Genomic DNA, 23,396 nt, shown 5'->3' with positions numbered 1-23,396 from the left:
GTGTGTAGATTTGTTTAATGGTTTGAACGATGGTAAACGGTTGAAAAAGGAATGAGTTACGATGTCTAGAAGTAGGTGTATCAGAATGGGCTGACGTCTTCAATGAAAACAGCTGAAAACGAAGCGGTATGGTTCTGTGATTCTGAAGACATTTTAAATTATATCGAAATTCTGTTTAGATATTATTGAAGATACAAGTGTGTAGATTTGTTAAATGGTTTGCACAAAGATAAATGGTTGAAAATTGATTTAGTTATGTTACTTCTACAGTTGAAGTACGACTGATGATTTGAATCATCGTCTTTCAGGGTTTTTTTCGGGTTTATTTTTTTCTCACGTCGCGCCCCCCCTGAAGAACTCTGGCGCCCCCCAGGGGGGGCGTGCCCCACAGTTTGAAAACCACTGATGTAGAGTACAGATGATGTATGATAATAATTATAATATAAATAAATTATTTGTAGAGCACTTTTCAAAGTAACAGAATGCTTTGCAAGGTCATACAAACAAGGAAAATGACTAGAAGCAGAATTGATGAAGTAACAATGACAAGCAAGATGAATTAGGAGATATTTAAAAGAAGAAACATAGCTTAAGTTTGGAGACGCTGTATTGAGAGGGACAGGAATACGAGTTACAGTTGTCTAAGCAGGAAGAGATGAGAGCGTTGATAATAGTGTCTAGATTTTAACTGGTTAAAAACAACAAGTTTGGTGATGTAGTGATAACAATGTTTTGTTAACAGGAAGTAAGATGACTTCTCCAAATTCTCTCTTGATGTTGTGTTCCCTCTTCCCTGTATTCACAGCTCCTCCCAGGATCCTGCCCTCTTCAGGCTGCAGCAGAATTGCAGCCTGGGTGCGATGTTCCTGCGACAGCGTGGGCAGACCATCACCGTCTCTGGAGTGGCGGTTGGATGGGAAACTGGTGTTTGGTTCTGAAGACGTGTCTGTTAGCCAGGTCAACCTGGAGAACGCCACGTTGAGGAGCTCCCTCACAATGAGGGCCCCTGCTACAGCCTTGACCTGCCACAGCTCCAACGCTGCCGGGAACACCAGCCAGAAGCTTCCTGTCCCCCACCTGGATACACAGCAAACCCTGACATATCTGACCTCAGGTAGCTAAAGGGGACCCTATTGTCACTTGTGGACACTCCCATCACAAATAGGAGTGATTTAGAGCAGGGGTTTTCAAAGTGTGAGAGAGTGAGCCCCCCCTCAGAGAAAAAAATTCAGCTGAGCCCCCCCCCCAATTTTTTTTCTAAATACCTGTGTTTTGAAAGCTATTTTTATTATTTTACACATTTCAAACATCTCCGATCATAATTTTAAAACGTTTGGAACATATTTGTGAAACATTTGAAACAAATTTTTTTACCATATTTTTTAAAGATATTTCTGAAACATTACAACATCTTTTTGCGTTTTTAAACAACACAATTTAACAACTTTATCTAAGCATGTTTTAGCTTAACCTTTTTTAAATACATTTGAACATCTTAATCTGTGTAAACTGCCAGTTTACAGATTCATTCAGGGTCCCCGACTCTGAATTTCCTGAGTCGAATCAGATCTGCCTTTTCAGTCCAGAGATTCGACTATTCGGTGGGGTTTGTTTACCGGCGTTGCTATGGTGACCTAAATTATTATAAGCAACTGAAAACGACGCCGGTTTGAAACTAAAACTGTGATTCTGAAAAAAGTATAAATGCTATCAAAATTCCGTTTAGATAGTATTGAAGATACAAGTGTGTAGATTTGTTTAATGGTTTGAACGATGGTAAACGGTTGAAAAAGGAATGAGTTACGATGTCTAGAAGTAGGTGTATCAGAATGGGCTGACGTCTTCAATGAAAACAGCTGAAAACGAAGCGGTATGAAACTAAAACTGTGATTCTGAAGACATTTTAAATTATATCGAAATTCTGTTTAGATATTATTGAAGATACAAGTGTGTAGATTTGTTAAATGGTTTGCACAAAGATAAATGGTTGAAAATTGATTTAGTTATGTTACTTCTACAGTTGAAGTACGACTGATGATTTGAATCATCGTCTTTCAGGGTTTTTTTCGGGTTTATTTTTTTCTCACGTCGCACCCCCCCTGAAGAACTCTGGCGCCCCCCACAGTTTGAAAACCACTGATGTAGAGTACAGATGATGTTTGATAATAATTATAATATAAATAAATTATTTGTAGAGCACTTTTCAAAGTAACAGAATGCTTTGCAAGGTCATACAAACAAGGAAAATGACTAAAAGCAGAATTGATGAAGTAACAATGACAAGCAAGATGAATTAGGAGATATTTAAAAGAAGAAACATAGCTTAAGTTTGGAGACGCTGTATTGAGAGGGACAGGAATACGAGTTACAGTTGTCTAAGCAGGAAGAGATGAGAGCGTTGATAATAGTGTCTAGATTTTAACTGGTTAAAAACAATCAAATTTTATAGATAATACGACGTCGCAGACACACAATTCAAAGACTGATATCATCTTGTGGTTAAAGTTGTTAGCAAAGATGCCACCAACATTTCTGCAGTGGGGTATGATGCAACAGGATACCGTGAGGAGAAGTGCTCTCTGGCCTGCCCCTATGTTAATGGCTACCAATTGATCTGAGTTTAGCGGAAGAAAGTTTTTAAGAAAATATATATTTATTTTTAACAATCTACTGTGTTGTATTTTGAGCAGTTTTGTTGGGTGTTATTGTAGTCAAACAAGAAATTGGTCTGGCAGTAATCTGCATATAAATTAAAAAAAATAAGTGACTTGTGCATCATGGATCATGGTACATGAAAATTAGGTAATAAACAAAATAACGGATGGGTATAACAACTCCCAGGTCACCTCCCTGATGGACTGCAACAATTGGTAGGTTGGTAAGAAATTACCTTTTGTGACTTTTTTAAGGGCTTGTGACGTCTAATAAGCACAAGGGATTCTTAATATGCATTGTTGACACATCCAATCTCAAATTCCTGATGCCACCTTTTCAGACTCCGACCAACTGCCCTGGATAGCTGCTATAGCGGTGCTAGCCGCGGGTCTGCTGTTTGCAACAGCGTGTGCCGTAAGGTACGTGGACTGCTAGCCAGTGATTTTACCAATGTCCATTTCTTCACTGATTTCTTTACTGATTATTCAATTATTGTCATTATTGAATAATTAGCATTCAGTTACACCGAGTTCATAAGGTGAATTGAAACCACCCTCCATTTCTGGCAGTGGGATCAATAAAGCTAACCACATGTCAATCAAAAATAGCCAGCTTATTTTTCTACTTCCTCTTCTTCTTCTTCCCTACTGTTAACATTCCAGAGCTTGGAAAATGGCCAACCAAACAAGACTCGGCAAGGATGCTCTACTCAACAAATCTCTACCCAACCAAGGGAAGCCCAAGGAGGTAACCCTCCCCTTATTTATACCCAGGTTACCCTATCTGAAAACAATCTGTAGCCGGCTGACCGTAACACTATCTTTACCAAGGTAACCCTAACCTTATCTGTAAACAGGTTACCCTAACACTATCGTTAGCAAGGTAACCATAACCTTATCTGTAAATGGGTTACCCTAACCCTATGGTTACCATGGTAACCCTAACCTTATCTGTAAATGGGTTACCCTAACCTGACACTATGTTTATCCAGGTAACCCCAACCCTATCTCTGTCCCAAGGCCACCCTAATCTTAACCGGTTTTAACCCAGGAAACCAGGGTGTGAGTTACGTGGGAGTAGGAGTTGAGCTCCCATAAGTCTGAGCTCCAATGAAATTAATAATATGTCAAAATGTGTGTGTGTGTGTGTGTGTGTGTGTGTGTGTGTGTGTGTGTGTGTGTGTGTGTGTGTGTGTGTGTGTGTGTGTGTGTGTGTGTGTGTGTGTGTGTGTGTGTGTGTGTGTGTGTGAGAAAGAAAATTGTGAGATCCCTGAGGTTCTGGATACATCCCCATCAGTAAATCCATAAATATCTCACTCAGGTGTTCTTCAAAAGTGGGGATGACATCTATGCTAACATTGATACACTGAAGAACATGGTCGGACCAAGAGAGGAGCCTGTTGGAGCAGGAGGAGAGGCTGTTGGACTGGGAGAAGGGGCTGTTGGACTGGGAGGAGGGGCTGTTGGACTGGGAGAAGGGGCTGTTGGACTGGGAGAAGGGGCTGTTGGACTGGGAGGAGGGGCTGTTGGACTGGGAGAAGGGGCTGTTGGACTGGGAGAAGGGGCTGTTGGACTGGGAGAAGGGGCTGTTGGACTGGGAGAAGGGGCTGTTGGGCCGAGAGAGGAGGCTGTAACAGCAGCAGGTTCCTCAGCCTTGACCCAACGGGATTCAGAGGAAGCAGCAGACCCAGCAGCAGACAGGCAGGTGGCGGACTGTGATGTCCTGTACACAACAGTGAACTGGAAGAAGAAGTCCTAGAAGAAGAAGTCCTAGGCCCTGGGACCCTCTGGGGCCCAGGGCCCCGGAGGGTCTCTGCCCCAGGAGCTCAGATCCCCTGCACTTCCCCTACACTTCCTCTGGGGTGGATGAGGGATGAGCTAAGGGCCGGAGGGATGAGTTATGGGCTACATTGATGGGTAAAGGCTAGAGGGATGAGTTAAGGGCTACTTTGATGGGTAAAGGCTAGGGGGATGAGTTAAGGGCTACATTGATGGGTAAAGGCTAGAGGGATGAGTTAAGGGCTACATTGATGGGTAAAGGCTAGCGGGAGGAGTTAAGGGCTACAGGGATGAGTTAATGCTAGAGGGATGAGTTAAGGGCTACAGGGATGAGTTAATGCTAGAGGGATGAGTTAAGGGCTACAGGGATGAGTTAATGCTAGAGGGATGAGTTAAGGGCTACATTGATGGGTAAAGGCTAGAGGGATGAGTTAAGGGCTACATTGATGGGTAAAGGCTAGAGGGATGAGTTAAGGGCTACATTGATGGGTAATGGCTAGAGGGATGAGTTAAGGGCTACATTGATGGGTAAAGGCTAGAGGGATGAGTTAAGGGCTACATTGATGGGTAAAGGCTAGAGGGATGAGTTAAGGGCTACATTGATGGGTAAAGGCTAGAGGGATGAGTTAAGGGCTACATTGATGGGTAAAGGCTAGAGGGATGAGTTAAGGGCTACTTTGATGGGTAAAGGCTAGAGGGATGAGTTAAGGGCTACTTTGATGGGTAAAGGCTAGAGGGATGAGTTAAGGGCTACATTGATGGGTAAAGGCTAGAGGGATGAGTTAAGGGCTACATTGATGGGTAAAGGCTAGCGGGAGGAGTTAAGGGCTACAGGGATGAGTTAATGCTAGAGGGATGAGTTAAGGGCTACAGGGATGAGTTAATGCTAGAGGGATGAGTTAAGGGCTACATTGATGGGTAAAGGCTAGAGGGATGAGTTAAGGGCTACATTGATGGGTAAAGGCTAGAGGGATGAGTTAAGGGCTACATTGATGGGTAAAGGCTAGAGGGATGAGTTAAGGGATGCAGGGACGAGTTAAGGGCTACAGGGATTAGCAAAGGGCTAAAGGGATGAGTAAGGGGCTAGACCAGTGGCCGTATTCACAAAGAATCTTAGTAGAATCTTTCGTCTCGCCTCAGCCAGACAAAATGTTTTGGAGACAATGGAGGACTGCGAATTGATAAAGAGATATAGGCGTGAGGGTATCAAACTTGTGTTTAATTAGTGAATAACATTTAGCTATTTAGCAACAGGGAAAATGCAACTTTGCAATGCCGACGATTTAGGAATATCGCAGTTAAGGGAAATGTATAAATATGTCCTCAGTTGTTATGTATATATATATATGGATATGTGTGTGTGTGTTTATTCTGTACCCAAATCCAGGGAAGGGGGGCTTGGTTATTCTGTACCCAAGTTCCATGCCTGGCAGTGGGATCAATACAGCTAACCACATTGTCCGTCAAAAATGGTCAGCTTCTTTTTTTCTCCTCCCTCTTCTTCTTCGTCCCTACTGTTAACATTCCAGAGCTTGGAAAATGGACAACCAAACAGGACTCGGCAGCGACGCTCTCATCAACAAAGCTCCACCCAACGTAGAGTACTCCCAGGTAACCCGCCCTCTATTTTGACCCAGGTTACCCTATCTGAAGACAATCTGTAGCCGGCTGACCGTAACACTATGTTTACCAAGGTAACCCTAACCTTATCTGTAAACAGGTTACCCTAACCCTATGTTTACCAAGGTAACCCTAACCTTATCTGTAAACAGGTTACCCTAACCCGACCCTATGTTTATCCAGGTAACCCAAACCTATCTCTGTCTGAATGCCACGCTGAACTTAACTGGTTTTAATCCAGGAAACCAGGGTTCAAGTTACGTGGGAGCCAGTAGGAATTGAGCTCCATAAATCTGAGCTCCCATGAAATAAATAATATGTCAAAATGTATGTGTGTGTGTGTGGGTGTGTGCGTGTGCGTGTGTGAGAGAAAATTGTGAGATCCCTGAGGTTCTGGTGACATCCAGAACCCCAATCAGTAAATCTGTATATATATATCTCACTCAGCTGTTCTTCAAAAGTGGAGCGGACACCTATGCCACCATTGATAAACTGATGAACACGGTCGGACCGAGAGATAAGCCTGTTGGAGCAGGAGAAGGGGCTGTTGGACCGAGGGAGGAGGCTGTAACAGCAGCAGGTTCCTCAGCCTTGACCCAACGGGATTCAGAGGAAGCAGCAGACCCAGCAGCAGAAAGGGAGGTGGAGGACTGTGATGTCCTGTACACAACAGTGAACTGGAAGAAGAAGACCTAGAAAAAAGAGGTCTGAGCTCCTGGGGCAGAGCCCCTCTGGGGCCCAGGGCCCCCTAGACTTCCTCTGGGGTGGATGAGGGATGAGCTAAGGGCTAGAGGGATGAGCTAAGGGGAGGGAGGAGTTAAGGGCTACATTGATGGGTAAAGGCTAGAGGGATGAGTTAAGGGCTACATTGATGGGTAAAGGCTAGAGGGAGGAGTTAAGGGCTACATTGATGGGTAAAGGCTAGAGGGAGGAGTTAAGGGCTACATTGATGGGTAAAGGCTAGCCTAGAGGGATGAGCTAAGGGCTACATTGATGGGTAAAGGCTACAGGGATAAGTTAAGGGCTGCAGGGATGAGTTAAGGGCTGCAGATTCACAAAGAATCTTAGGGTTGAAAGTTATTCACAAGTGGCGAATTTAGGAGAAACCCCTAAAAATAATGGGCGTGTCAGTCTTGTCAGTCTTTGGCTCCTAATTGATTTTACTTGGAGCAATTCACAGTATTTTAAGTATTTTAGGCCTAAAAGTAGCACCTAAGTCTAGGAGAGCTTAAAAGCCCTCGAGAGGACTCTTTAACTCAGTAAGAGCTATTCACAAAGAATCTGGAAATGGCTGCATCGAGACGAAAGGTTTTGGAGGCAATGGAGGACTGCGAATTGATAAATAGATATAGGCGTAAGGGTATCAAACTTGTGGTTGAATTTGTGAATAACACCTTGATATTTAGCAACAGGGAAAATGCAACTTTGCAATGCTGACGATTTAGGAATATCGCTTTTAAGGGAAATGTATAAATATGTCCTCAGTTGTTTTATATACAGTGTATGTATATATATATATATTGTGATTATTCTTTACCCAAGTCCACAGCATAATTATTGCACCACTGTGGGGAGCTGTGTAAGGATGCAGGCTTGCATATGTAAATGAAGGTGCGTTCACATCAAGCACATGTTCAGGATGTATAATGCAGTTCTAAAAGAGCTCGGCTGAGCGTAACATGTATAAATGGTATTGAGAAAATAAACCATGCCAAAGAGCTAAAGAGTTCATTGTCTCCGTCCCAACTATCTCTCTGAGTGCAACGTATGAGGAAGCTGCCATCCTTAACACATAACACAAAGCTTTGTGTTATGTGTGGGGCAGTTAGTTGATTACACCAGATGTGTTTTGATATGGGTAGGTCAAAAGGTCAAGCCGCATAATAGATTTATAGCTTTTTCTGAGAGTAAAAAATATAAAATCAAAGGGTAGGTGTTTTGAGAAAATAAGCTTTGTGTTATGTGTGGGGAAGTTAGATGGGTTCACCAGATGTGTTTTGATATGGGTAGGTCAAAAGGTCAAGCCGCATAATAGATTTATAGCCTTTTTTTAACATTAAAAAAATAGTATAAAATCAAAAGGTGGGTTTTTGGAAAAAATAAGCTTTGTGTTATGTGTGGGGCAGTTAGTTGATTACACGAGATGTGTTTTGATATGGGTAGGTCAAAAGGTCAAGCCGCATAATAGATTTATAGCCTTTTTTTAAATTAAAAAAATAGTATAAAATGAAAAGGTGGTATTTTGGAAAAAATAAGCTTTGTGTTATGTGTGGGGCAGTTAGTTGATTACACCAGATGTGTTTTGATATGGGTAGGTCAAAAGGTCAAGCCGAATAATAGATTTATAGCCTTTTTTAACATAAAAAAAATAGTATAAAATCAAAAGGTGGGATTTTGGAAAAAATAAGCTTTGTGTTATGTGTGGGGCAGTTAGCTGAGTTCACCAGATGTGTTTTGATATGTGTAGGTCAAAAGGTCAGGCCGCATAATAGATTTATAGCCTTTTTTAACATTACATTTTTTTATAAAATCAAAATGGTTTTTAAAGAAATAAGCTTTGTTTTACATAGGTAGGCCTTGTATTAACACATCTAAGTTGGTATGACACAAATTCGTCCATCGAAGCCAGTGCTAAATAGATTTTTCGAATGTGTCGAATATCCAACGTCCAATATAAAACTAACTTTACCACGGTCAGCGACCGAAGGAATTCTATTAGCGTTTTCAATTAACAAGATATAGCCACCTTTGGAGGAATTAGCGATGCATCTGCTTTTGAAGACGATTATGAGGAATTTGTTGTACCCAACGAACCGTACATGTAGGCTACGAGCCGGTGTTTTGATGTCCAAGCCAGCAGCAACAAGCCACAGTTGAGTCCTTTCTGGATCTCGCACTGGAAATTGGTGGAAACTTTGTGGTGCCCATCTGGAGCGTTTATTTCTACAATTTCTAAAAGCACACTGAACCACCTGTTGCCTAGTCCTTCAATTGCGCTTCCGTCCCACATTTCTCTGTTTACGTTCTTCTGTCATGATTCGGTTACAAAACGAACCGGAGCATAGTCAAATTCCGCATGCTGAGAAAGTAGTCCCTCGATGATTCATACGATGCAAGGTTAGTTTTATTTCTAACATTATTCTATCAACACAGACATTTAAATCTATAGTCTGGCGTTATAATTGATTTACCTCGGGTGTACTGTGGAGTGGGTAAGACTGTTTTTAATAGCAGGCTAGCATTGCCCGTTGCCGTGCGCTAGCCTAGCACGAGCGAACTCTGCAACTAGAAGGACTGAATGAAATGTGTTGAAAACTGTCTCCAGTGATAAAGAATACCAATGCTCACTTGGGAATCAGGCCCTATGTCCAAATTCCGAACTACCCCTTTAAGTTTGTTACGGCCTAGAGAGCCTGGTCTAAACCAGTATTAACAGAGAACAGTATCAACAGTGTTAACAGAGAACAGTGTCAACAGAGAACCACATAAACAGTGTTTACATTGATAACAAAATGAATAGAGGTTAGTATCCACAGTATTACCAGGGAACAGTATGAACAGCTTTAATAGTGTTTACATTAGTAACAGTATTAACAGAGACCAGTATCAATAGTATTAATAGAAAACAGAATTAGCTGCATTAACAGTGTTAATATTATGAATGGTATTACCAGATCAGTGCTAACAGAGAACTGAAACAATAGTGTTGACAGTGTTGAATATTGGTTGATTATGGTTTGGTTTAACTTTAATCACTAACTTTATCTTCTTCCTGTATGTTGGCTCAGCTCTATTAACATAAAGGTATGTCTGTGCTCATGCAAATTTTAACAAGTTACTCATTCACTCATGCCTGGACAGAAAGATTAAACAACATTGTTTCTCTTCAGGAACTCCTTATGAAGTCCTTCACCTCTATCACGTAAGTCAACTTTACGTCTGACTGCTAGAACCAAGGAACATAATTCCTGATTACATGTATTGATATATATTATTTTAAGTTTTATTCAAGCAATAACGGTTTTAGTTTGACCTTGGGCAGACAAAAATGTTTTATCTTTTGTTTTCCTATTTATATCTGTATCTAAACCTCTCAAGGGTTGAACATGTCCAATTAAATCACATGAGCATGGATATTATCATTGTTCTTCTTTGAATATCGGTATTATGTGCTTGAAAATTAGTTGAATTAGTAATGGTAGTGATAGATTTACTGGTATTTTGAAATAGACACTTCTATAGCAGTTTACAGTATCTCACTATAATTAGTGCAGTACTGAATACCTTAAGTGTAGTACGATATTCAGTGTGGTACAGAGGCTAATGTCCTCTATAGTTTTAATGATGAAATTAAGAGATTTTTGTATTTCTCCTGATGAAGTTCTGGAGGAGAACATGACTGGATCCTGGAGACTATTCCTGCTCTGTAGTCTCCTGCAAGGTAAACATCTCAACCCTCTCTGATGTTACCTTTAATAGGTACTATATTAATACCTGTAGCACTGAAGTTATCTCTGTAGTACACTCTCTAATACCTTTAATACTCGGTTATTACCTATAGTACTATGTTAATATTGGCAGCACTCTCTATATTCCTCTGTTAATACCTGTAGTATTCACTGTAATGTGAGCAAAATAAACACCTGAACACGACCTAATTTACCTAATAACACATTACATAATTACATAATTTACATAATTTTACGACACACACAAACACACGCGCCTGCACGCTCCGTGTGCAGGGACACAGCCACAGAAAATGTTTGAGCTAAACACCCTCAAAATTGATCTTACATTTATGTAGAACTTCAACTTGGAATATTCTTACAAGAACTTAAAAAACATCAACCGGAAAACTATGTTCAGCCAACGTCAGCTCCACTAATACATCATGAATCAAATCTCCACTGCCGCGGTGGTTTGAGTGACGGTCTGATAGCCCCCCCTCACCCCTAATTACTATTGGAGAGGCGAGCATGGTTATTGGCATGAGGCTTCTACCGGGAGTACACCTTTGTTCCAATATCCACACTATCAGTACTCACTATACTTGTTTGAGTACGTAACGCCTCGTGCCCACTGCACCGTCAGTCAACGGACGTGGGAAGGCGTGGCTGACGGATGGGGGAGTAGTCTTTGAAGAGGCAACCGTCAGCCAATCAAATCGCTTCGCCGGGTTCTTCCCGCTTCTTCCTGCTTGTTGCGAGGCAAGATGACCCGCTTTCCCGCTTTCCAGTATCGTCAGAGCCCGAGTCGCGTCACAGTGCTTAAATTTGCATACGCGATCTGATTGGATGACGGATCCGTCGCGGCCGAAAAAGTTGAACATTTTTCAACTTTTTGACGGTGGCGAACGCTCCAAGTCAACGGACGGATCCACAATGCATTGCGCGACCGTCCCCATTCAAAGTCAATGGGCAACGGAAAACTGACGGAGGTAGTGGGCACGGGGCGTAAGGCGTTCCAATTAAGTTTGGGCGAAAATGAGTGTACTGAAAGGACCCGGATGGTGTACTCAAAACGGCCAAACCTCATCGTGTGGGAAAATCATGGACATATTATAAAATGGACAACGGATTCAAAAATGGAGCCTACTTTTTTTTTTCTGTTTCGGGTTTAAAAAACCAACACACAAAACACACAAACACAAATAAAATGCTGTTTATTTATTTATTCCTTTTTCTCTTTTTCCGATTCAATACCAAATCAGAAAAAAACTAAAAACGACTCTGTTAATTGTTTTTTCTGATTTTGTTTTAATTCGGAATATTCAAAGAACGAACCATACACAGATTTATTTTTGTTTGTGTGTTTTGTGTGTTGGTTTTTTAAACCTGAAACACAAAAAATAAAATAGATACATTTATAGTTATAGGCTACACCAGAAGGCAGAACGCAGCGAAGAAAAAAGAGCCAACCACCTAAACCAGCAATAGAGTGTCTAGTTATATTTAGCCTTAGTTATGGCCGCACTTGAACCTTATGGTGATTTTATTTGTAAACTATTTGACACTGGAAAGACACACGACGCGATCAGTACCGCTCTAAAGCAATCTGGTGCTCCGTTATGACGGTGAGGAGGTTCTGTGTGGAGCATAACCTTCGAAGGAGAAATCTAGTTTCCGATTTATTTTCATATCGTCCACTCGCAGACTAAGTCGCCGGCTCCCACGGAAAACAATAAAGCTGGCCATTGTAGAATGCGAGAGACTCGATGGAACGTTTGAAACGTCTTTATATGTATTTTTTTTTAATCTGCGTGCCCTTTTCCCGGCATTCATTGAGATTAGATCTAAATATCATGCAAACTAAACAAGCAACTGGATTATTCAGTTTTCCCGTTTTGATTTAAAAAACAGAAAAATACCGTTTATTTGTTTATTCCTTTTGCCCTTTTTCGGTTTCAAAACCAAATCAGAAAAAAACAAAAAACGACTTAATTATTTTTTCTGATTTTGTTTTAAATCTGAATATTCAAAGAACGAACAATACACGGATTGAATCGAAGACGAAATTGTTGTTGTTGTGTTTGAGACTGGCGCGAGTTTTTTTTTTTTATTGTACAGTTCCGGTGTGAGTGGTGTGAGTACCAGATGTGTTCGGCTGCCAGATCGGCTCGGGGTCCTGCGCTTACAGATGACGTATCGACACTTGACGTATTGAAACAAGCCAACGGACAAAACCTGGAAGTGTTGTTTATAAACGGTGCTCTTTGATTTCATTGAACGGAGCCCGTTCTCTCACACGTCTTGGAAACACGTCTAAAAGCACTGATAAATGCATATTTTTATTTTCCCATATGTTAAAGTAAGGATTGGCATTGTTAGAGTTAGATATTAAGACAGTATTTTCTAGTTTCTATTAACTGAAAATGAAAAACTTGGACAGTATGAGCAAATAAAATCTTGACGAAATATTATTTGCTCATACAAAACAGAATAAATAAGACAACACATTACTACAACTGAGGAACAGCTTAAATGTAAATCCTTAAAAAACGGAAATTTTAGATCCCAGGATGAATTGAGGATGAATTCATGAATGTGTTCGTGTTAGATATTCATCCTATTCCTTGAATTTTTTTTTGTTTTTTGTTCAATGAATTGTATCCTTGCCTATACAACTAATAACAATAAAAAATGTAACATTTTCCTCGTTTCCACTAGGGGTATCTTTGCTCTATAATTTAACAAACATCTGTAAAATAGTAAAAAATTCAAGGTAGGCCTATATTAAGAATGTATATAATGTGTTACCACATTCATGAATATATCCTCAATTGGCCGTGGGATCAAAACATGATGTTTTCATGGATTTACATTGAGCTGTATGTTAATTGCAGTGTATGTGTTTGGATACACACACGGGCACATACAGAGGACATATTTGTATATATTTCTTTTTATTCATCTGCAGTGGCGATATCGCACAGGTGATTCCCACAGGCTCTGAAAACAACAGTCATCAAGCCATATCTAACTTACCATTTTTAAGCAAAATCATTGAAAAAGCTGTTTATCAACAGCTAAATAACTACTTCAATCACTGGATATGCCAAATTGTCTTAAATTGAACAATGAAAAAACTGAAGTAATGGTCTTTGGTGCAAGGGATGAACAATTAAAAGTCAGTGCACAGCTGTTATGTTAGAATGCACACACCAAGAATTCTTGATGCAGTCATAGACTCAGACTTGAATTTCTAAAACCACATTAAATGCCATACTGAACTAACTGACTAAGGTGTAAATGTGAGATGCATTTTTGACTGATAGATGCTTCTGCTTAAATTATTTGGGGATTTCTAAATAACAACATGAGAAAAAAAACGTCTGACAAAATCCCAATCCCAATGTATTGGCATTTTTAAGACTTTTGAATGACAGATTAAATACATTTTAATACCAATACCATTTAAGGTATTATTTTAAGCATTTGTATGACTTGGATTTATTCTATACATTTGCATAGCAATTGAATGACTTACTTGTAGATTAATTAAATCAATGCTTGTTAAAAACAACAGTCATTAACAGTCATCAAGTCACTTCTAAGAAAATAACAATATAGATACATCACTCATGAACAATTATAGGCCCATATCTAACTTACCATTTTTATGCAAAATTATTGAAAAAGCTGTTTATCAACAGCTAAACAACTAGTTACTTCTTAGCAATGAATACATTTACATATCGCTGTCACACCGGCTACTGAGTGACGCGCATGCGCATTTAGTGACATCGTTTACAGGAAGTGCGTCATTAATGCGCATCTAGGACCCCAGAGCCCATAGATATATACATTTACTAGATGCCCTACGGCGGCGTCTAGAACATCACCATAGGGCGCCATCTTACCACAGTAAAGCTTTCTGGGGGAATCTGTTGTAGCGGACGTAAATCAGTGATCTGCACAAACGCTAATACTCGATTTTACGTTTCTTTTCGGTTTGGTTTCTTACAAACTTTTGCTTTTTCAGAGTTTTAGTAGACCATATATTGATTTAACATAAATAAAATGAATACCAATGTGCATGTGTGTATTTATTGCACCTATCTGTTCTGTTTAATGTTGATTTCATATGAAAACACATGGTTATATATAATTACATAAATACATCTCTGTACAGGGTGGGGATTTCAACATGCAGCCTTTCTTGATGTATATTTGTAAGGGGAAATCTTGTACCTATTTAAGAACATTATTCTATTTTTCTTAGAACCTAACAATTATTCATAAGTATGTACTGTCATACCTACATCTCTGACGTTTATAACAAACCAAACTGTTTGAAAATCGGTTGAAAATTGAGCAAGTTATGGTTATTGAAAAAGTACATGAATCACGACCAACACAATTTTATTGGTGAGCAGCTTACTGTGGTAAGATGACGTTCGACTCCATTGGCCAGCACCGCGGACGAGGCATCTAGTTAATGTATCGATGCCCAGAGCCGATCTGGCAGCCGAACACATTTGGTACTCACACGCATAGATATATTAACTAGATGCCTCGTCCGCAATGCGGACGATCCCAAGCTATTCTGAATATTTTAAAATTTGAATGGAGTCTATAGGTGAAAAATTGAGGAAGGAGATATGTCCCAAAGTTTGTAGAGAATAACAAAGAAATAAAGAACGAAAGAAAGAATAAAACTTATGAAGAACAATAGTTGAGCTAGCACTCATAATGACCTTGACGTAATAATAATAATACTAATAATGATAATGATAATAATAGTTATTAATAATACTAACTAATAACTTAGTAAATAATATTACTTACTAATAATAATTAATTGATACGGATAAATTGTCTTTTTGATTTTTTGTTAGGACATTCAATGTTAAATTAGAATATTTTGTCAAAGTTTGTGCATCGATTGAGTCTTTGGTTTTATCAACCCCTTTTTTTTAAAGGTGATGGTTGCAGCTCTGCTGAATTTGGGGCCCTAATGCCGAAAAGAGTGACGACACTCAGTGGATCCTGTGTTACCGTTCCTTGTTCCTTCACCGTGAAGGACGAGTTTGAAGACAAGCTACATCCTGGATGTATACCAACATGGAAAAAAGATAAAATAACTATCAGTACTACAACATTCAGGGGAAATCTAACAGCGTACAACTGTACTACAACATTCAATAACGTTCTTGAAGACAATGTTCAATATTATTTTAGAATTGACTGTGGAAAGCCATTCAAATATAGTTTTAAGGAGAACAAAATTACCATCCAGATCAAGGGTAAGTTCAATGTGTGTCAGTCTGAAACAAACATGTATTGGTCTCACTGTGGTTCAGATGATGCTGAATGCTGGTAATGCTTGGGTCTCCATAGTAACCGCTCCAAATTGATTTGGTACCCAGGGCTCCCTGATGCACCTCATTTGACCACCCCCAAGGAGCCGGTGGTGGAGGGGACTCCTGTGGAGCTGGGGTGCTCTGCCCCGTCCTACTGTGACACCCACCCCCCCACTGTGACGTGGACCCCCGCCCTGGGGCTCAGCACCCAGCTCCAGCAGAACGATAACGTGACCTCCACTCTGACCTTCAACGCCTCCCTCCTTCACCATGGAAACAATGTCTCCTGCACTGCGGCCTACTACATACCATCTGGGAACAAAACTGTGACGTCTACAAGATACCAACTCAGTATCTCATGTGAGTCAATGTACTACCTTTTCAATGGAGAGTACATTTTATTATTTATTAACTTTTTATATTGATCTTCTCTGTAAATATACCTCAAAGCTTCTTTGATTTAAGAAGACAAAGCAGTGTGTTGATAAACAACGACTTTTAATGCTTCTCCTGTTTTTCAATTCATTTACTATATTTTATTATATTCAAAACAGTTTTGTTAAACTCACAACATCTAACCAACATGACAGCGGAGCTGAGGGCTAGGCTCTGATTGGTGGGTTCTCTCTCAGATGCCCCCAGGAACACCTCTGCTGTCGGCAGCCCGTGTCTTCCAGCCAGAGAGGGAGGCTGCCTCAACCTGACCTGCACCAGTCATGCTAACCCTGCTGTCAGCGAGGTCACCTGGTACCGAATACACGGAGAACACATCCTTAAGATCGGGAGTGGATCTTCTCTGTCCATCCAGCTGTTTAACGCCAATAACGTTTTATTCTGTGAGGTCAGGAATGACATTGGCACAGAAATGTCTAATGTCTACAAGATCGACATTCAAGGTAATATTGACCCAAAACCAGTGAGCAAATGAAAAGTTTATTCTTTTCAACAAGACAGTCAACCCTGAATTTGTTTTTTCAATTCATTTAAATTTTTATTCTGCTCTTTTGATGACGCTGACCTCTTATTGTAAGATCGACATTCAAAGTTAGATTGACTAAACACCAGGAACAACCCTGAGTTTGGTGATGTAGTGATAACAATGTTTTTGGTGAGGAAGTAAGATGACTTCTCCAAATTCACTCTTCTCATTGTCTTCCATCTTCCCTGTATTCACAGCTCCTCCCAGGATCCTGCCCTCTTCAGGCTGCAGCAGAATTGCAGCCTGGGTGCGATGTTCCTGCTACAGCGTGGGCAGACCATCACCGTCTCTGGAGTGGCGGTTGGATGGGGAACTGGTGTTGGGTTCTGAAGACGTGTCTGTTAGCCAGGTCAACCTGGAGAACGCCATGTTGAGGAGCTCCCTCACAATGAGGGCCCCTGCTGGTCTGACAGCCTTGACCTGCCACAGCTCCAACGCTGCCGGGAACACCAGCCAGGAGCTTCCTGTCCCCCACCTGGAGACACAGCCAACCCTGACAGGTCTGTCCTCTGGGAGATAAAGGGACATGTGGGAGCTGTGAGGCTGATCAGTCATTCCATGTTGTTTCACAAGATATTCACTTCTGGATACTCCCATCACAAATAGGAGGGATGTACAGACGATATATGATAATAATAATAATAATAATAATAATAATAATAATAATAATAATAATAATAATAATAAAAATTATATTCATTCAAATATCACTTTTCAAAGTTACAATGTGTTTTACACAGACATACATACAAGATAGTTGAATGAATAGATAAAGTAAAAATGACAAACAAGGTGAATTAGGAGAGATTTTAAAGAAGAAGCTCAAGGTTGGAGAAGTTGTATTGAGAGGGCCAGGAATACAACGAGTTACAGTAGTCTAAGCAGGAAGAGATGAGAGTGTTAAAAACAGTTGAGACACTAACTGGATAAAAACAATCAAAATTCTATAGATAATACTAAGCTGCAGAAACACAATCAAAGACTGATATCTTCTTGTGGTTAAAGTTGTTAGCAAAGATGACACCAACATTTCTGCATTGGGGTTTGATGCAACGGGATACCATGAGGAGAAGTGCTCTCTCGCCTGCCCCTATGATAATGGCTTCCAATTTATCTGAATTTAGCGGAAGAAAGCATTTAACAACTATAAATTGTAGTCAAAGAAGAAATTGGTCCGGCAGTTGTCTGCATATAAATACTAACTGATGTACTGATGAAGGATTTGACAAAGCGTTAAAATATATATGGAAAATAAATAAGGGCCAAGGACTGAGCCTTGAGGCACCCCATAGTGAAGTGGAGGCGGAGGATTTAAAGTAACCAATGGCCACGCAATAGTTCCTAATAGAAAGGGAGGAAGAAAACCAATCTAAAGATGCACCTCATAAGCCAACCCCTATTATAAACTAAAGAACGGAGGGGTAGATCAACTCCCCGGACGCCCCCATGATTGACTGCGCCAATTGGTAGGTTGGTAAGAAATTTCCTTTTGTGTTTTTCTTAATGGCTTGTGACGTCTAATAAGCACAAGGGATTCTCAAAATGCAGTGATTGGTCCAATCAAAAAATCCTGATGCCACCTTTTCAGACTCAGACCAACTGCCCTGGATAGCTGCTACTGCGGTGTTAGCCGCGGGTCTGCTGTTTGCAACAGTGTGTGCCTCAAGGTACGTGGACCGCTAGCCAGTGATTGTAAGAATGCCCATTTCTTCACAAATTTCTTCACTGATTATTCAATCATTGTCCTTATTGAACAACTAGCATTCAGTCACACCGAGTTCATTATCTGAACTGAAACCACTTTCCTTGTCTGGCCATGGGATCAACCTTCCTAACCTCTTCTTCTTCTTCTTCTTCCCTACTGTCAACATTCCAGAGCTTGGAAAACGTCCAACCAAACAAGACTCGGCAACAATGCTCTAATCAACCAAGCTCAATCCCACCAAGAGAACACCCAGGTAACCCTCGCCCTATTTTTACCCAGGTTACCCCACCTGAAAACAATCCAACAGCGGGCTAACCCTAGCACTACCTTTACCAAGGTAACCCTAACCTTATCTGTAAACAGGTAACCCAAACACAATCTTTGACAAGGTTACCCTTACCTTATATGTAAACAGGTTGCCCTGATACAACCCTATGTTTATCCAGGAAACACTAACCCTATCTCAGTCCCAAGGCCACCCTAAACTTAACCGGTTTTAACCCAGGAAACCACGGTTAGGTGGGAGCTAGCAGGAGTTGAGCTACCTTAAAGGCACCCAGTGCAACTTTCGAGGCTTAAAAATAAACATTAAATTTCTAGTCTTTTTTACACGTAGTAAGTTTCAATAACTCCATACCATTACATACCGACATTTAAGCAGCAAAGATGAGACGTCGTTGTGTGGTGAGAACTGATACAAAATCGATAACAACAACAATGCCGCCATTTTCTTTATTTTTTGTAACCTACAATAAATAAAGCAGGCTTCCAGTCAATGGAAAAATGGCTTCTCCCCACCGGCGATTGTTGTTGTTTACGATTTTCTATCAGTTCTCACCACACAACGACGTCTCATCTTTGCTCCTTGAATGTCGATATGTAATGGTATGGAGTTATTGAAACTTACTACGTGTAAAAAAGACTAGAAATTGAATGTTTATTTTTCATTGAATGTTTACATAAAGTTGCACTGGGTGCCTTTTAAATTCAAGCGCCAATGACATAAGTAAAATATTTCAAAGTGTGTGTGTGTGTGTGTGTGTGTGTGTGTGTGTGTGTGTGTGTGTGTGTGTGTGTGTCTGTGTGTGTATCAGAGAGAAAAGTGTGAAGTTCTGGTGACATCCCCATCAGTAAATCCATAAATATCTCACTCAGGTGTGCTTCAAAAGTGGGGAGGACATCTATGCTAACATTGATAAACTGAAGAACACGGTCGGACCGAGAGAGGAGCCTGTTGGAGCAGGAGGAGAGGCTGCTGGACTGGGAGAAGAGGCTGTTGGACTGGGAGAAGGGGCTGTTGGACTGGGAGGAGGGGCTGTTGGACTGGGAGAAGGGGCTGTTGGACTGGGAGAAGGGGCTGTTGGACGGAGAGAGGAGGCTGTAACAGCAGCAGGTTCCTCAGCCTTGACCCAACGGGATTCAGAGGAAGCAGCAGACCCAGCAGCAGACAGGCAGGTGGCGGACTGGGATGTCCTGTACACAACAGTGAACTGGAAGAAGAAGTCCAAGAAAAAAGACATCTGAGCTCCTGGGGCAGAGACCCTCTGGGGCCCAGGGCCCCGGAGGCCCCTACACTTCCTCTGGGTGGATGAGGGATGAGCTAAGGGCCGGAGGGATGAGTTAAGGGCTACATTGATGGGTTAAGGCTAGAGGGATGAGTTAAGGGCTACATTGATGGGTAAAGGCTAGAGGGATGAGTTAAGGGCTACATTGATGGGTAAAGGCTAGAGGGATGAGTTAAGGGCTACATTGATGGGTAAAGGCTAGAGGGATGAGTTAAGGGCTACATTGATGAGTTAAGGGCTAGAGGGATGAGTAAGGGGCTAGACCAGGGGCCGTATTCCCAAAGAATCTTATGGTTAAAAGTTAGGGTTAGTGGCTGATTTAGGAGAAACCCCTAAAAATAATGAGCGTGTCAGTCTTAATTTTTGGACTCCTAATTGATTTAAATTAGAGCAATTTACAAAGTATTTTAGGCCCAAAACTAGCACCTCTAGTCGAGGAGGGCTTAAAAGCCCTCGAGAGGACTCTTAACTCAGTAAGACCTATTCACAAAGAATCAGAAAATGGCTGCAGCGAGACGAAAAGTTTTGGAGACAATGGAGGACTGCAAATTGATAAATAGTTATAGGCGTAAGGGTATCAAACTTGTGGTTGAATTTGTGAATAACACCTTGATATTTAGCAACAGGGAAAATGCAACTTTGCAATGCTGACGATTTAGGAATATCGCTGTTAAGGGAAATGTATAAATATGTCCTCAGTTGTTTTATATATATATATATATATATATATACATATTTATCATGTTTATTCTGTACCCAAGTCCACAGAAGGGATGCAGCATAATTATTGCACCACTATGGGGCGCTGTCTAAGGACGCAGGCTTGAGTTATAATGTAGCGACCCTGGGACATTTAAATAGTTTGTGTGTTATGTGTTTATTGTTTATTGAATGGATCCCCATTAGCTGATGCCGAGGCGGCAGCTAGTCTTCCTGGGGTCCATATAGGAGCATACAATATAAAACATAGAGAATACATACATTACCAAACATTATACAAAAGATAATGTGTACAACATACCGGTCACAGTAATTTAGTTCACAAAATGATTACAATTTCAGTCATGTGGACAGCTGCAATAGGTGTGTCTTCAGAGCTATCTTAAATGACAATTTATTTTGTGCGAGGTTAATGTGAGATGGTAACAGATTCCAGAATGATATACATCTGTAAGTAACTGTGTGTTTGAGGAGATTGGTCCTGGGTGTAGGAGGTTTTAAATAGCCATTACTGGTAATCCTGGTGTTATGATTATGTGTGTTAATTGATTTTAAATACTGTTTGTAAAAGTAAACTGGTGATTGATTCAAGATAATGGTTCTAAAGAACATGATGAGACGAGAATTAAGCTTTTGTTTGACAGATAACCAAGAAAGGCGTGAATGCATAAATAAAACATTAGTGCGTAACAAAACATTTAAGTGCCAGTCTAGCCGCTCTGTTCTGAACAAGTTGCAGTTTGTTCAGGTCAGACTTAGTTGCAGCTGACCATATTATAGGACAGTAATGCAGATGACAAAAAAACAGAGACTGTATGACTTGACCCATTAATGAAGATGTCAAGTATGGGGAGCACTTCCTGACCATGGCTAAGCCTCTACCCCTTTTCATTACCATCCCATCAATATGGTCGGACCATGACAGTTGACTGTCCAATAGCACGCCAAGTAGTTTTGCTTTTTGAACTTGCTCAATCGGTATTCCAGATATTGACAGTTGAAGCTGAGTAATGCATTTTGTTTTTCCGCATTCATTACTAGTTTGCTATCTTTTACCCAGTGAGACACCCTCTCAAGGTTCTGATTTAAGATATTTACTAGATCATTTAAAGTAGGGGCCGTACTGCACAAGGTTGTGTCATCTGCATATGTAACCATATTGGTGTCAGTTGTAGCACAGGGAAGATCATTTGTAAAAATGATAAATAGTAAAGGACCTAAGCAGCTTCCTTGGGGCACACCGCAAGGAAGTGCCCCACCGCCGTTAGCTCTGTTTTTGTTGTCGCTTTTTCTCAACAACAATAATGCTCCATGCGGACTGTCGGGTGAAGATAGAGATGGACGACTAGGACGAGGGGGCGTGTGGAGTAGCTTCGGAGTCTCTGGTGAGGGGTAGAACCAAACGGGAACCGGCCGCCGTTGAAAAAGATGATGTTTCCCGCATAGTTCGCAGCGCCGACTGCCCGTGGCCGCCAGAACGGCGACAGACATGGCGGCGCCTTTCTCACATCGAGCCCGGTGTCCATCAAGACGCCTAGATACACCGGTAAGGCTGACTGGGAAGCTTTCCACGCGCAATTTGAACTTTTGGCCGATGCTGCCGGATGGTCAGTGAAGGTCAAAGCGCTGCAGCTTGTGATGTGTTTGGCGGACGACGCATTGTCTTGTTTGTTGCTGCTTAGCCCAGAGGACAGGGGGACTATGTTGCCCTAGTGGGGGCACTAAGTAGGCGTTTTGGACTATGTGTTAAGCCGGGGCTAATGCGCTCAGAACTCTGTATTAGGCGCAGGAAGCCGGGGGAGACGCTGCGGGCCCTGGCCAACGATATCGAGAGCCTGTCTCGGCGAGCATACGCCCACATGCCGCCAGCCGTGCAGAGCGGCCTCGCTCGGGATCAGTTTCTCCAGGCCCTTTCCCCTACAGAACTACGCATGCAGACCCAGCTAGCCCCCCCGCAGACTTTGCAAGAGGCCTTGGAGATGGCTATAGAGAGGGAGCTGGCGTGGGCTGGAGCAATCGACAGTCATCCTGCTCCTCAGCCGGTGGTGAGATCGGCAAGGGAGTGGAGTGAGGATTCACAGAAGCCAGCCTGACTGAACTCGCGCTGTCTGTATGCAGGCGGACCGCCGCCCCCCGTCTCGTCGAGAGCAGACGGTCTGCTGGGGCTGCGGGCAGCCTGGCCACGTTGTCAGAGAGTGCCCTAAAACTGTGAGAGCCCAGGGAAACGGGTCAGGGTCCGCGTAATTAGGGAGACGCGAGGCCCTGCCCCCTTACCCCCGCCGACGTCGTCTGGAGGAACCCATCATTGCAGCCGGGGGGGCGGGGCTCCACCCCCCCCAGAAGCAGACGACAGCATCATGGAGCCTGTTGTCGTGGTGGGGCGGTACTGGGCAGGGGACTTTTGTCATGTTCCTGTCACTGTTGAGGGGGTGGCCTGTTTGACTTTAGTCGATGCAGGGTCTACAGTGACCCTGGTGAGGCCAGAAATGTTGCCAACCTGGACGGTACTCCAACCTACAACTGTGCAGCTCCGCACACAGGGTCACGGGGGAGAGGGCTCCCATGAAAG

The 23,396-nt window shown here is 41.8% G+C and overlaps 2 protein-coding genes across 2 annotated transcripts in view; both read left to right on the top strand.

Annotated features, from left to right (window-relative positions):
• Positions 1–21,164, top strand: part of LOC132460113 (myelin-associated glycoprotein-like) — a 30,317-nt gene extending 9,153 nt beyond the window's left edge. The window contains exons 6-10 of the mRNA XM_060055153.1: positions 16,491–16,754; positions 17,035–17,337; positions 18,426–18,504; positions 18,714–18,795; positions 19,698–21,164. Of these exons, the coding sequence (XP_059911136.1) occupies positions 16,491–16,754; positions 17,035–17,337; positions 18,426–18,504; positions 18,714–18,795; positions 19,698–20,066 (1,097 nt within the window). The 3' untranslated portion in view covers positions 20,067–21,164. The remainder of the gene's footprint in view (positions 1–16,490; positions 16,755–17,034; positions 17,338–18,425; positions 18,505–18,713; positions 18,796–19,697) is intronic.
• On the top strand, positions 3,954–7,782 carry LOC132460119 (glycine, alanine and asparagine-rich protein-like). The gene is made up of 3 exons (XM_060055160.1): positions 3,954–4,355; positions 5,963–6,044; positions 6,501–7,782. Exons 1-3 carry the CDS (start codon positions 4,030–4,032, stop codon positions 6,747–6,749), a joined length of 657 nt encoding a protein of 218 aa, XP_059911143.1. The 5' UTR covers positions 3,954–4,029; the 3' UTR covers positions 6,750–7,782.
• Positions 21,165–23,396: the final 2,232 nt, after the last annotated feature.

This window comes from Gadus macrocephalus, chromosome 6 (assembly GCF_031168955.1).
Source record: "Gadus macrocephalus chromosome 6, ASM3116895v1".
In the NCBI taxonomy this organism is placed as follows: domain Eukaryota; kingdom Metazoa; phylum Chordata; class Actinopteri; order Gadiformes; family Gadidae; genus Gadus; species Gadus macrocephalus.
This window is presented reverse-complemented; position numbering and strand designations above follow the sequence as displayed.

What these genes read in the sequence shown, in the direction of transcription:
- LOC132460119 (XM_060055160.1), top strand. Translation starts at nt 4,030, where the DNA reads ATGGTCGGACCAAGAGAGGAGCCTGTTGGAGCAGGAGGAGAGGCTGTT. An exon ending in GCAGACCCAGCAGCAGACAG is followed by an intron (nt 4,356 to 5,962) that starts GCAGGTGGCGGA and finishes TTAACATTCCAG; the next exon opens with AGCTTGGAAAATGGACAACC. An exon ending in CCAACGTAGAGTACTCCCAG is followed by an intron (nt 6,045 to 6,500) that starts GTAACCCGCCCT and finishes TATCTCACTCAG; the next exon opens with CTGTTCTTCAAAAGTGGAGC.